The 15,490-nt window shown below is 34.7% G+C and overlaps 1 protein-coding gene across 1 annotated transcript; it reads right to left on the reverse strand.

Moving 5' to 3' along the window:
• Nucleotides 1–6,554: 6,554 nt before the first annotated feature.
• Nucleotides 6,555–9,103, reverse strand: LOC110872907. The gene is made up of 10 exons (XM_022121812.2): nt 9,040–9,103; nt 8,776–8,847; nt 8,638–8,709; nt 8,485–8,556; nt 8,264–8,335; nt 8,130–8,195; nt 7,922–7,970; nt 7,676–7,812; nt 7,217–7,293; nt 6,555–6,896 (listed from the first exon to the last, which is right to left on the reverse strand). The coding sequence occupies exons 6-10, from the start codon at nt 8,150–8,152 to the stop codon at nt 6,712–6,714; spliced, it is 471 nt and encodes a 156-aa protein (XP_021977504.1). The 5' UTR covers nt 8,153–8,195; nt 8,264–8,335; nt 8,485–8,556; nt 8,638–8,709; nt 8,776–8,847; nt 9,040–9,103; the 3' UTR covers nt 6,555–6,711.
• Nucleotides 9,104–15,490: the final 6,387 nt, after the last annotated feature.

Here is a 15,490-nt window from a genome sequence, read left to right on the forward strand (position 1 = left end):
TAAATATGTAATAAGCTCCCTTAGTAAGGAGATATATGTAAAAAACTCTTTCATGTTTATTGTGAATCATGATGATGTGGAGTTGATCCAAAGACTTGACAAACTCTTATTTGAATAAGTTGGAAAAGGCAAAACGAGGCAGAAATCACCCACATTTTAAAAGGGCACAACTTGGGCTACGCTTGGAGTTACAAGGCCCATGACCAATAGACGAAATGGTCTTGACGAGCAGGGTCATGTGGCAAACTGCTAAAGGCAGTTTGACCTAACTCTTTCCCTATTAAAAGCTCCGATTTCATCAATCAAGATGTGTCCCCAATTTCATCAATCTTCCATACTTTACATGTTTAGTCTAAAACGCATAAATTAATAAGTAACATAGCATACGCATATATTTATGATTTTAATTTCATTTCTGTTAAGTTAATTTGGAATTTCAAAAATTTGACAAACCTGCCAAATTTAGAAAACCCATATAGTAAAGCATCTCTTGTAATGTTTTTCTCATTCAGTTGCAATCCAATTTCTTTAAGAATACGTGCTTGTGCTCCCGCTCTGCGTCACAAGTGAATCTAGAATGTCCATGGATAGCGCTCTATATTATGAAGAAAATTCTAGTTATAAGTTATAAGTTTTAAGTTTTGAATTTTAAAACTTGGCCAGATACAGTTGCACTGGACATAACAACCACATACGAATATATAGCCGATTACGATATTCATCCTTCAGTGTTTGTGGAATTTTTATCCGAGCTCGCGGATGACCATTGAAACGGACATGGATGAGAATAATGGGCTACATCCATTATTTAAATACAAACTTAAAAATCATTTATACATACATTGTGTGAGTGATAGTTTTACCATCGGATTTATCTGATGATAACTAATAGTTATTTTTTCTGCTTCTTTTTATTTCATGGAATCTATAGGTAATTATGAACGGATAGTGGTACACCCTTGCCTGCCTCCGGTAGGTCGTTAAAAATGCGTAATAAATTAATCGACCTAGTCGGATAAACCTGGTAGGTCGTTAAAAATGAGTAATAAATTAATCGACCTAGTCGGATAAGCATGCACGATGCAGCATGAATCCGGTTTCAGTTGGTAATGGTTTGGATTGTTACGGTATTGTACAATACCAGCACTCAGTGTAGCAACCGAAAGAAAATCTAAAGAAATAAAGAGATATATACCCAAAAGGATGACGACACGTGTTTTACAAAGAAAATAGGTCGAAAACCATATAAACGAATGCCAATATTGTGTCGATGTTGGTAAATGTTCATTCATAATAAAATTTATATCACAACGTCGAGAAAAAAAATAGACACACTTGCGTATTCAGATCTTTAAAACTTTAAAAGAATCCAAAATCAAATCTAAAACGTTGTGGCTAAACTCTTATGGTTCGTGTAGATAGTGCACTTAGTCCCATACAAGTAGTGTCGCCACATCTTAAGTGCAAAAATTACGACTTCAAGCTCTAAGTCATGCGTAGTATGATTCTTTTCATGTATTTTAAGTTGTGGACAGGCATAGGCAATCACTTTATTCCTTTGCATCTGCACACATCCTAAACCTTTGCGAGATGCGTCGCAATAAACTACAAAATCCTCATTTCCCTCCAGCAAGGTAAGAATCGGGGCATTGCATAACTTATGCTTCAACAACTGACTTAGGAATTGACGAATTTCTGTAGGCGACCTCGGTCCTTGCCAATTCTTAAAGTACAAAAGTTTTGTTGTCAAGTTATAAAAAGTGAAACTATACTATTGGTAATATTAAATTTATAAATTAGAAAAATATTTTGTTCCAAACTTTAGAAAAAAGAAACTTTTGTAGTGAATTTAAGAAAAGAAAAGTTTACTAATTATTACACAAATTCCAAAATTATGATGTGACAACCCGCAATTTCAGGTTAATACTTTAACCTAACCATAGTTAGTTTAGACATACATTCATAGCACTACATCTAACTAGGGTTAGTTAAATGAGTCTACATTGGTAATTCGGGGAGTTACTGGAACACACAAGTGAACTCTCGAACGTTGGTGACTAACACGAATAATAATTATAAACGGATAGTTTATACGAAACTTATTCGTTGCATGACAAATACGTGGATTATATGTTTTAATTGCAAACTGCAAGATGTTATGTGCTTTTGTGTAAAAGTTATATAGTTAAGGGTGTTATATGGTTAATATGGAAATTACAATAAAACTACTGCAACCCTAAACTCCCCATAATCTCAATCTCAATCATACGGCAGTTAGTTCTCTAATCATTCTGGGCGACAAAGCTCACACACACAATCATCAAACCTCTGGTCTTCAATCCATCAAGAACAAACACTACATCGAATCTAAGGTAAGTGTTTTATGGTATACGTTGGTATCTTTGTCCTCTTGATTCCATGCAAAACCCTAGATATCCAAACAATTGATCTGTGATTAGTTGATCATGCCTGAATAATGTGTAATTGTTGGTGAATGAATGTGTAATTGTTTATCATATATTAGAGATGCTATTGATATATTAGAACTGCTAATTTGTTGATTTGTTGCGTAGCATTGTTGAGATTAGGGTTTATCGTAGAACTGTAACTGTTACATTGAAAAACTGTGATTTTTGCTTATTTTGTGTTGTTGTGCATTTGTTAATCCGAGGTTAATTGTTAGTCTGGGAATAACTTTGGTCCGACTTTGTGAAGTTACAAAGTCCGTGTTACTGGAACATGTCCGAGTTACACAAGGATCCGAGTTTACTTATATTCCGAGTTTTAGAAGGTATAAAGGATCTGAATTTATGTATGTTCCAAGTTTTTAAGGAATCCGAGTTTATTTTAAACAAGGTTGTCCGAGTTTCTTGATTAAGGAATCCGATTTTGTTTAATAGTTCCGAATTTACACATGGGGTCCGAGTTTGGTACATGGAGTCCGAGTTTCGCACATGGGGTTCGAGTTTTATGTACAATGTTTGTCCGAGTTTAATTGTATATATAATGCTTGTCCGAGTTTATTTATATATATAATGTTTCTCTGAGTGTATTTATATATATATATGATGGTTGTCCAAGTTTCAAATGTTGGTTCCAATTTATATGGATTCAAATGTGGTTATCCGAGTTTCAAATGTTGGTTTCCGAGTTATATGGATTCAAATGTGGGTTCCGAGTTTAAATGTTGGTTTCTGATATATATGTGGGTTCAAAGACATGTCCGAGTTTTACATATATAATTATGAGTTTATTGATTAACAATATGTCTGAGTATATCAACATGAATATGCCCGATTTTCTCAAAACCACACTACATGTCACCAACTAGAAAAGTCCACTGTATGTTACTGAATATTAAACTTGTTAATCTGATCAGATCAAACACTTGGTTGCTTGGACACTTAGGGTATTGCATAACCCTACATGTATACATACTTACACATTATGGTACATTAGGTCGCGTGTAACGGACCTAACACTCTATTAACGCGTAGAAGCACGCTAACACACACCGAGCAAACTAAGGTGAGTTCACCACTCTTCCACAAGCATGCGTCGCGGGGGGGGGGGGGGCAAACCATTATTCCTAGGTGGAATACTTGTTAATAAATGTTGTAGTTTAATTTCGATGTCAGTGGATAAACTCAATCTCTATCATGTAAGTCTCTACTTATTACTGAGCTAGTTGTCGTGGGAGGCAACGGGGTATTAGTTAGTAGCGCTATTAGGTTTGACTAACCTCACACCGTACTCGGGGAGTCGGTCGTGAACTAAGGACCTTAATCATTTTGGATCAATGTTGATAGACGTTGATGAGGGCACAAAAATCATAGTTAGTCATATCGGTACCGAGTTAAATATTCCATGACATGTCTTTAAAGCTAAACATTTACATGATTTACGTTGAACAAAACTGTGAACTCGCCAACTTTATGTTGACACTCTTCTGCATGCTTTGCAGGTCGTTAGTACATCGATGCACAGGAACTTGCAGTCTGAGGAGCTTGAAGTGTTATGGGGCGTGCTACTTGATGAGCACATTTAATATTATGCTTTTTAAAACGATATGGTTTTGATTGTCTGAAACAGTTACTTTTGCTTCCGCTGAATTCATACTTTTGTTTGAAACGTTTATCTTGGAATACACTATTCATGTTGGACATGATGATTGTTTTTAATATTGTTTACTATTAGTTCGACATGATTAGTGGCTAGATCCTGATACGTCACATGTCTCGCGGTAAATCCCGCTTGTGGTAATTTGGGGGTGTGACATATAATCTATCTATACTATATAAAAAAGTAAACCTATGAGGGACACATGTCGTATTACTACGCATTCTCATAATTGTTTTCCCTCCCTTTTTATCTCTAATTTAGTTAATTTCTTTTAGATTTATAAATTATTTATATATTTTCTAACTCATAAGTGATAAGTCATAATTATAGATAAGTTTTATTTTTTATTTTAAGTATTTTTATGTTTAAATATTATTTATATATTTCCTAAGTGATAAATGATATGCCATAATTATAGATAGGTTTTTTTACGTATTCTTTAGGTTTAAATATTATTTATATTTCTAACTATATTCATTTAATTACTTTACAAATTTCATAATATTATTAATATATTTAAGGTTACGTTTTTCTTTTGTATTCCAACTAAAGAAAATTCAATTCATTATTATTATTATTATTATTATTATTATTATTATTATTATTATTATTATTATTAATTATGTGGTTCTACAATCAAGATGTTACACAAATAAAACTACATCAAAGATAACCGGTTTATTGCCTAGTGTTATCATGGCTTATGATAAATGTGTTCCTACAAATAGTTATTAATAAGAATAGAAAATAAAAGAAATAGTTAAGAAATGAAATATTAAAGTATATAAATTAAATTTTTCCTCCTAGATACTGATTTAACCGGGTTTATAACACAGGTTCAAACTCTAGATATATAATAAAACTAATTAAGTTATATCTTCATCAAACAAAAAAAAATATATATTTCAAACTTTATGGTTTTACATTATTTTCAAAAGTTATTTTAATAACTTATTATAAAAAAACACAAATTAACCTTAATAGTTATTACTAAGGGTGTTCACCATTCAATTTAAAATCGTGAAACCGATCAAAATGGTCATCGGTTTGATTTCATGGTCGGGTTTGTTATTAACTTTCAGTTTATGTATTAAGTTTACTAATATATTACTTTCGGATTCAAGTTTAATATTTTAATTAAAAATATCAATAATATCTTATCACAAAAACGTTTTATAATTATTAAGTATATTTATTTTGGAATATTAGATTTTAATAATCTCAACTATTTGTAGTTGGCCGCCAACAGTCCCAACCTCAAAAATAACCACTGGTAGTCCCAACTATTGACATATTGACCCCCAATGGACCCTGACTAACAGAATCCTAACGTCATTAGTCTATAGTCGCCGGAAAACCGTTTTTGTCTAGAAAAAGGTTTCTAAAGATTCGATCTAAGGTTACAAAGAGGTTTGGGACGAAAATGTTGAGTTTTCGGCCACAAAGTTGAGTTTTTCGGCGAAAAAGGAGTTTTCCGACGACTTTAATAATTGGGGCATTTACTAGAAAAATGTTCAGAAAGGTCCATAATAAGGTACAAAGAGTTTCGGGACGAAAATGTTGAATTTTCCTGCCAAAAAATGTTTTTCCTGCAACCGGAGACTAACGGCATTAGGGTTCTGTTAGTCAGGGTCCATTGGAGGCCAATATGTTAAAAGTTAGGTCTGCCAGTGGTTATTTTTAAAGTTGAGACTGTTGGCGGCCAACAACGAATAGTTGGGAGTATTAAAATCCAATATTCCATTTATTTTATTCAACCCGTGATACACAAGGTTCTAACCTAGTAGAGTAGAGTAGAGTAGCGTAGGGTATGGTAGAGTAGAGTAGAATATAGAATAGTATAATATAATAGTTAGGGTAAATTACACTTTTCGTCATTTAGGTTTGTACTCACTACAAGAAATTTGGTTCTTTACCAACACAAAGTATATGTGGGAAAAAGCATATAATGCGTTGTTAGCTTTCTTTACCTACACATAAAATAAGTGTAATGATGTGTAGGCTCATGACTGTGGATATAAGTCATTATCCACACATATGTTATATGTAGGCATATAGCAAGCTATACCTACACATATATGTGTGGCTAAAAGCCATTTATATGTGTGGTTAAAAGTACAACAATTTGTTTAGAAGACATCTGACGTGGAATCCGACGTGGCAGCTGACGTGGCAATTGACATGGCATCCGACGTGGCAGTTGACGTGGCATGAATATATGTGTGGGTAAAAATAATCTTATGTGTAGATAAAAGTAATATTATGTGTAGGTAAATGTTAAAGATGTGTAGGAATTGATCTTAATTTGTGTTGAAAAAAAAAAGTTGATGTGTTAGTAAATATATTTTAAAGTGTAGACATTAACCACACTATATGTAGATAAAAATGTTCAATATGTACAAACAAATACCAAAGCATTATGGAAACATACGTGAACAAATTAAGATTCTTAATTAAACTAATAAACATTAATCTTACAAACAACTAAATAAAAGTACTAGTTGTAGAAATTTAAATACTAAAACAAACAAAACAAAACTAGAAGAGAGGTAAAAACATAATCAAGGTATAACTTATGTCATTATACCATTAATATGCCCGTCCACCGGACGGATACAGAACTAGAAAAGCGAGGTTGTTAGCAATTCCAACTAAATACTTGATTTTATCATCTAAAGGATGACTTCCGCCCTTTAATTGAATCTTCTTAACATCATATTGTCTTCCATCCAACTTATTCTTGCATAAAACGACATCTCCAAGTCCACCATGGCCTGCAAAAGGCATCAAAACAGAGTAATGCTTTTATATGGTATATGGTGTTAAACTCATAAGTATATAAGCAAAATATGTATTTCAGCATATTGCATATATAGCATAATACGCACTCACCAATAGGTTGAAGCTCCTCATAATCATATTTAAATACTGAGAACTTAATGTAGGTGATGTATTTTGTCCTTTGATATCACAGGTAGTTTTCCAAAAATGGAATATCTTTAAGGCTACCTATTTGGTGACATTGAAGGAAGTGGTTCCTTTACGTTACATTAAAATGATGAAAAATCCAACAAACGAACTAAAAAGAACTAACCATACGATTTCCAAAAGGCTTGGCTAAATCTTTTGTCAAAAGCAATGATAAATCCATTACTAAATCTGCCACCCGGTCTGAAACAATATAAGAACTCAAATGAATTATATATAACCATTTCATTTAAGAAAAAAGAAAAAAAAGCTTTAGAGTTGGTAATTTACAACCACTTTTTTTATAAATGGGTCAATACAGGTTTATGCTTTATCATTAGCACCCCAAACGGGTCAGAAATAACTAAAAAGGACATGTGCAGAACAATTAAAAAACTGCCTTAATGCCAAAAATCCTCATAATTTTTTTTTTTCAAAACGAAATTATTATTACTGAAATTATACAATTTTTGTGGTCATAAATGGCACTAATTGTTTATTAATAATCAGAAATTTAGGACGAAAAGTGTTTAATGTCAACCCTACTCATTAGATGATTCAGAAAACACAAAAAAAAAACGTTTACCCTTTACAGCTTGCTAAATTTGTCACCTTTAAAAGTATTGTCCACAATATAACTATCACAGTTATCGTCATCCATAAAGCGACCAGTGTTGCTGAATCCCCATCGACTTCCAGTTGAATCAAAATATGAAGAACCACCTGATCACATGGAAATGAACGTTGCCGAATCTTTATACAAAGAAACTTACGAGATGGTATCAAGATGAAGCAAACAAGTTTCTACAATAAAATAAAAGAAACCCCGCACATGACAGTTGGGAGGGCTATTATATGCAAACTTGTTGTACGACAAATCACTGCAAGAAAATTCGCCTTGTTAATCATCAGTTTATTTAACAACCAAATAAGGGGACTTATCCGAGTTGCAATTTTTACATTCGCAATGCACATATAACATGGAATGCAAAACTATCAAAAGATCCAAGTATTGGTCATTTTACATTCGATAAACTCACATATCATCTCCAAAAGTGAGCATCCAATCAGACACTTTTCCAGATAGCAAGTTTCCAGTAAGATAGCTAAAAGTTCATAATATTTTCCACTAAGATGTGTGTGGGTTAACAATAAATTACAGTGAAATACTTACATGGAGTCGGTGCGGTTTAGTTCAGCGAACCCTATAGGAATGGATCCATTAAGCTTGTTAAAGCGGAAGTCTCTGAGAGAACAATAGAATTAATGATGGTATGAAGTTTTGTGAATTTGTAATTTATAGAACTAAAAAAAATTGAATAGTCTTTTCTTAACACAGCTGTAACAAGAGAAGAAACCAATAACACTCAATTATAAAGAAGTGAATCAACTTACAGGTTCTTGAAACGTGTTGTACTACTAAAGGGTGGAATGGGGGTGTCTCGTCCTCTCAAGTCACTGATTCTCCTGCATTTCTTGACTCAGCCAATACATATATTTGACCAATGTTGCAACCAAAATAAAGAATATATAAAGAAAATTACTAACAAGTCTGTTAGGCTTTCCAATAGAGTAATGTTATAAGGTATTGGCCCCTCCAGTCCACTGGCCTGAATCCTTCTATTATTCAAAAGCTTCAATTAAATATATACAACTATAAAATGAAACAATAAAAAAATGCCTTACAAGGATTCGAGACTTATCCATTGTCCGATGAACTCAAGGATCTTCCCAGAGAAGTTGTTACCACCAATCCGACTGCTCAAGAAAACAGAAAAAAAACAGTCAATTTACAGGATTGATGATCACAATCCACATCTGATAAACCGTAGAAACACTAAATTTAGCAACACACACTACCTTACACGAAATAATTAACCAAATCAAAAGTTAAAACACCAGCTTCCACATATTTAGACATACAAACCCTAGAAACCATGAAAAGCTCACCAATATCCGAGTAGCCAAAGTATTCGAAGGACCACGATTCGCGAGTGCTTCCAGAGCCACTTCAGCCGCTAAATGTTCCGCCTGCTGGAGCATCGTGTAGTAGTTAGGGCTCTCATATGTCTCGGTATTAAGCGTCGTGCAGTAGAGAAAAACGCTCTGTCTTGAAGAATATCCAACCGGAGATCACCAATCGAAACCTATCCGTCTCACTCTAAAATTTCTGTAACAAATGGTCAGAATAGTCATTACACGGACCGATCTAACAACCAATGGAACATGTAAGAGAAGGACTTACCGGAGCTTCATCAGAGAAACCCTAGCCGCCATCGCCGGAGGCGACAGCTAGGGTTTTCTATCATCGTCTTTCTCCTCGATTCAACCATTGAAGGTGTTGCCGTGGTCACTAATGACCACCATCATCACCACCGTATGCAAAGATTACCAGAGTTGTGTTCTCTCTTCCTACCTACTGCAAGAAAGATTGAGGGGGTGAGGAGAACAATAGATATTTTAGTTTGAAAATGCTTTAGGGTTTTCAAATGAAAAGACAGAATGATGTATGGGGAAGTGGGGATGAGCGGGAAGTGAAAAAATTGGAACAACATTTGGCCGCTCAAAACAGAATGATGTATGGGGAAGTGGGGATGAGCGCGAAGTGAAAAAATTGGAACAACATTTGGCCGCTCAAAATTGGTCAGCTGGTACTACCCTTTGAAGTTGAGTGCATAAAGACTTGTACAATGTTCTTTAACGGCTTGTAAATATTGAAAAAGTGGTAAATGGCCATCTCTTCGAATATGCATTATATATATAGTATAGATTACGGAGGGATATATGTAATATATATAGGTTAGGACAATGTTTTAAAATCCGGTTTTTTTAATCATACCGGATTAGCACAAAAATGGTTTAACCGGTTGAACCGGGTTGTGTCGGGCGGTTCAATCGGGTTGACTAGTTAATTGTATTATTTAATAAATTACAACATTAACTTAAAAAATAATCCAAAATTTGATTAAAATGGAAATCTGGAACGAACGATGGGGTGATGGAAGTCTGGAACAAGTCACGAATGATGTAGTGATGAAGCAAGTTTTGAAATTTTGATCGATGGAGATAAAATACTAAATGTTGTTAGGTTAAAGCTAAAAGTAAACATGGAGATGGGACGATAAAAAGTAAAATCCTAACCCAAAAACAGACTTGAGACGGTACCTGTATAACGGTTCAAACCGGTATACCGGACTTTACCGGCGGTACAAAGTCTATGCCGTTTCTTCTACTTACCGGGGCGTTTCGGACCGGATTTACATCCGAAAACGGTAATACCAGTATAACCGGTCGATATTTACCAGTTTTTAAAACATTGGGCTAGGGAGGGAAAATATGTAATTGATTTTAAGGATTGGGTAAATATATAATAAGTGACTTTAATAAGGCGATATATGTAAATGGCCCTATTTTTTATGTGTCCAATATCTACACATATTGTACATTTCTAAATATGTGTAGGTATTTTTTGCCACGTCATCTTAAAAAAGATTTAATTATTTATTTTATACGTATTCAATATCTACACATATTGTACATTTTTAAATATGTGTAGATATTTGTTTTGTCACATCATCTAAAAATATATATTTACTTACTTTATAGGTATGTAATATCTACATATATTGTACATTTTTACTCATGTGTAGGTATTTAATTTGCCACGTCATTTTCAAAAATAAAAAAAGTATATATTAACTTAGTTTATCTACATATTTTTTTTTAAATTCTTATGTGTTGGTAAACATAATCATTTACCTACATACATATTAGTTTTGTTACATATGTGTAGATAATTTAGCTTCACATGACGAAAATTAGCTACATGTGTAGGCAATTTTGGGGGGGAAATTTTCCTACCAACACCAAGTGTGGCTAAAATGTATTACCAACACATATTAAGTGTTAATTATTATGAAAATATATTATCAACTATTACACACACATATACAAACATGTGTAGGAAAATACCCACACATTTACATGTGTAGGTAAATTATGTGTGGGTAAACACCCCAATTTCTTGTAGTGACTAGATTGCAATGGATAACCTTTAACTTCAATAATTACAGTTACAATCCTTTAATTGCAAAACCTGTTACGCTCTATGTCCTTTAGCACTAACCAGATTAAAATTTTCAGTTAACTTTATTTACTCAAGGTATTCTGGTTAATTCATCTTTTATTTAAATGTTTAATAAACAAAATTGCATATACACACTTTATCTTCCCCAATTTCCTAACCCTAAAACCCTAACAACCACATCTCCCCCCCCCCCCCCTCTCCTCTTTAGTTTTCTCTTCCTTCGAATCCCTCTCTCTCTCTCTAGAATCTGCCAGGGCATTATACTTTGACTATTGACCCGTATAAAGATGGATTATCAGACACCAAAGAAAAAGGTACGGTATTGAAGAAATAACCAAGAGGTTAGATCCACGCAGTTTTGGATCCAGTCTGGGATCGAGTAATGTTAGATCCGAGCAGTTTTGGATCAGAGTCTGGGATCGAGCCAGTCAAGAAGCTACTCTCGAGCAGTTTTTTATTCTTATTGTGAGTCTCGTAGATTTGATTAGGGTTTCTTGATTTCTAAATTAATTTGATTTTCTTGTTTATTAGGGTTTGGAGTTGTAAGTCGCAACATCTTTGATTGAATTTGTACCTGATACAATGAGTTTTGTGGTTGATTTTACTATTCATTTTATTAAAAAGAAGAGAAAAATGCTCGGATAGTCCCTGTGGTTTCGTCTTTTTTCACCTTTAGTTCCTAACTTTTTAAAAATTACCTCAATAGTCCCCAACTTTTCATTTTTTGTTCCCGGATAGTCCCTGGGTCTAACTTCAGTTTATTTTCTCTGTTAAGTGGGTGTGAAATGACCAATTTACCCTTTCCTTAAGAAGAGCAAACCACAGGGACTAGATCAGAAACATTATCAACTTTCACCATTAAAACCCTTCTTCCTCTTCTATGTGTTTTCTCCGGCGAACAACACCCACTTCACCTCACCCTATTTCACCTCCGATTACCCCATCATTAATCACCGCCGGCGACCACCTCTCCATTGTCAAACCTCCGATCGATCACCACCATGGTAACTCCGATGAGCGGCGGGAGCGGGGCGGCAAAACTACTTCAAATTAAAACCTCTGTTTCTTTTACATATAAAACTCTTATTAAAAACCAACCTATGTGGATTGCAACGATCAGTCGATCATGGAGCTGAGTTTGTGGAAGCATATGTTGACAGTACACTCTCACTAGTGGTTAAAGTCAATCATTTTGAATGTGGAGGAGTAGCAGTGGTAGTGTCATTATCCCACAAGATCGCAGATGCTTTTACATATAACAACAATAATAATAACAATCCCCTGTTTCTTTTACATATAAAACTCTTATTAAAACCTCTGTTTTTTTTTTTCAGTTTCAGGTCAAGAACTACTTCAAATCTCAACACCCCATCAAGATTCACACACACTAGGAGTGTTTGTGAACCAGGAGAACCTAAACGACGTCGCAATCTAGTGTGGATTTGGGTGTTTTCGGAGCAAGAAGAATGTTACCTGATGGTGATTACTCTGTTCCGTCCGATGCGGCTGCCGTCCCACTCCCGCCACTCATCGGAGTTACCATGGTGGTGATCGATCGGAGGTTTGACAGTGGAGAGGTGGTCGTCAGCGGTGATTAATGATGGGGTAATCGGAGGTGAAATAGGGTGAGGTGAAGTGGGTCTTGTTCGCCGGAGAAAACACAGAGAAGAGGAAGAAGGGTTTTAATGGTGAAAGATGATAATGTTTCTGATCTAGTCCCTGTGGTTTGCCTTTTTGAGGAAAGGGTAAATTGGTCATTTTACACCCACTTAACAGAGAAAACAAACTGAAGTCAGACCCAGGGACTATCCGGGAACAAAAAATGAAAAGTTGGGGACTATTGAGGTAATTTTAGAAAGTTAGGGACTAAAGGTGAAAAAAGGCGAAATCACAGGGACTATTCGAGCATTTTTCTCTAAAAAGAATCCAATAACTTATCTAACACTGTGTTCCCGGGTCTCATTTAACAGAGGGAGGAGAAGGAAAATGAATAAAGAGAGAAAAGGAAGGAAAAGATGTGATTTTTTTCGTGTTTCCGTGTTTAATGAAAAGTAAAGCAAAAGAGAAGAAATCAATCGTTTTATGTGTTCCCGAGTTAGGAGGAAAAAGAAAATAAATGAACAATTTTACCATTATACCTTTTAAACATAAAACATTTTAATTAGATATGAGGGTAATTTAGTAATTAATAAGATTTTCTCTCCTAATCTCTCCGATTTGGAGGATAAATATATGTACAAATTTTCTTCCCTTTCCCTCCTTTTCCCTCCCCTTCTATTCTTAAAAAATCTCAATAACATGGTTTTTTCATATTTTCATCTCTTTTCTTTCCCCTCTATTAAATGAGACTCAGAACACAGTGTAAAGCACGAACTTCTATAAAGCAATATCATTTAGTTTCACTGTTATAGAAGGAAATTCTAGGCATCATACTATCTTCTCTTTACAACTTTATTACTATTAAATTACACTGCTTCAATTTGCTCGAATCTGTCTTGTGGGTTTCATTTTATATGATGTAACTATTAGAGCATTCATATCCATTCCACTAAATTGTGTGAGTGGGGTTTTTATAATATGAAGAGTGTAAAAAGTGGTTATGAGTAGAGGAGAGAGAAAATGTTACTGTTCATCTGTATATTTGAAAAAACACTGTTCACCCCCTATAATTTTTTAATATATTTTGAAAGTGGTTGTGAGTGAAAGAGAGAGAAAAGATAATGATAAAGGTATAAAAATATATTATTTAACTAAAAAGGAGAGAGAAAATGTAGTGTATTTTAATGTAATTTAGGGTGAAAAAAATGATGGAATGGATGTGAATGCTCTTAGGCCCGAGGTTGTAGCATGGCGCCACCCGGCCACCTCACCATTTTTAGCGCTCCGGGGCGCCAATCTCCATACTGCCGCTGCTAAAGGGGGGGGGGGGGTAGGGCTGTAAACGAACCGAACGAACACGAACAAGGAACAAGGCCTTGTTCGTGTACGTTCGTTAAGGGAATAAATGTGTTCACGAACGGTTCGTGAACACTTACCGAACGAGAGTTTATGTTCGTGTTCGTTCATTAAGGAAATGAGCGTGTTCACGAACACAAATGAACACAAATAATTTGGTGAACGCGATGAAGGATAATGGTGGATGGCCCAGAGAGTAGCACTGGAACTTGAATCCTTTATTGTGGAATGGAGGTCGATCGTATACGTCGATGTAAATAATGAGAAAGGAAAAGGAAATGGTGCATAAACAAGGTGAAATAAGGTTTCCTAGTTTAATTGTTAGGGTATTAAAATAAATAAAAGTTTAATAAAATAAAAAGTATAGATAAAATATATGAAACTACAAAAATCTTTAATTAAAACACAAACATACGAACATAAACGAAAACAAATGAACGAGTGTTCACGAACACGTTCACGAACACCTTACTGAACGTTCACGAACACAATTGAACGAACGAGACATATGTTCATGTTCGTTCATTTAACTAATCGAACGAAATTTCTTGTTTATGTTCGTTCGTTTATTAAACGAACGAACATAAACGAACTTCCCGCCGAACGGTTCACGAACTGTTCGCTGAACGTTCGGTTCGTTTACAACCCTAGGGGGGCATGGTTCTTCCGCCACCACGTTAACGAGCAACATTGAGGAGATCGAGGGAAGGTTGGTCAAAATAACCGATATTTTGTAGGTTTCTTGGCTGATTTGCAGGTTTTTTTGGAGGTTTCTTGGCTTGAGTTGCAGGTTCCGTGGTTGTTTTTTGAGAGAAGGTAGGTGGTGAGGTGTGAAAGATATGAGGGAGAAGACACTTGTCTTTCTTTTGCAGGTTTTAATGGGTTTTTAAAAAGGGATTTTTAAAAGGTTTTGACTTTTTTTAATGGGCTTTTCTTTTGGTGTAATTTTTAAAGGCTTTTTAAAAATGTTTTGTGGAATATTATAAGACTCTTGTATATTATTTAGTGGCATATAAATTAAAAACATATAAAATATAAATGCAAAAATAATTAGGAATGATGATGGGGACTTTATACGACACCCTGCAAGTTAAAGGAAAGGGCTTTAAAGCCCCCTGTGTGACGTGACATTGACGTGGCGCTGAGGTGGCGTGATAAAGCCCCTAGGGGCTTTATACCACACCCTCCAACCTTAATTCAATCACAGATGGTACGTTCTCAGTTAGTGGTGGTGGGTGGTTGATGGTGATGGTAGATGGAGAGAGGGTAGGAATTTTTTTAATTTCTTTTCTTTTATTGTATTAGGATGGGAAAGACAATAACACCGTCATACACAAGTCACATGTTATACATAACTGA

Source organism: Helianthus annuus, chromosome 8 (genome assembly GCF_002127325.2).
Source record: "Helianthus annuus cultivar XRQ/B chromosome 8, HanXRQr2.0-SUNRISE, whole genome shotgun sequence".
Lineage (NCBI taxonomy): Eukaryota > Viridiplantae > Streptophyta > Magnoliopsida > Asterales > Asteraceae > Helianthus > Helianthus annuus.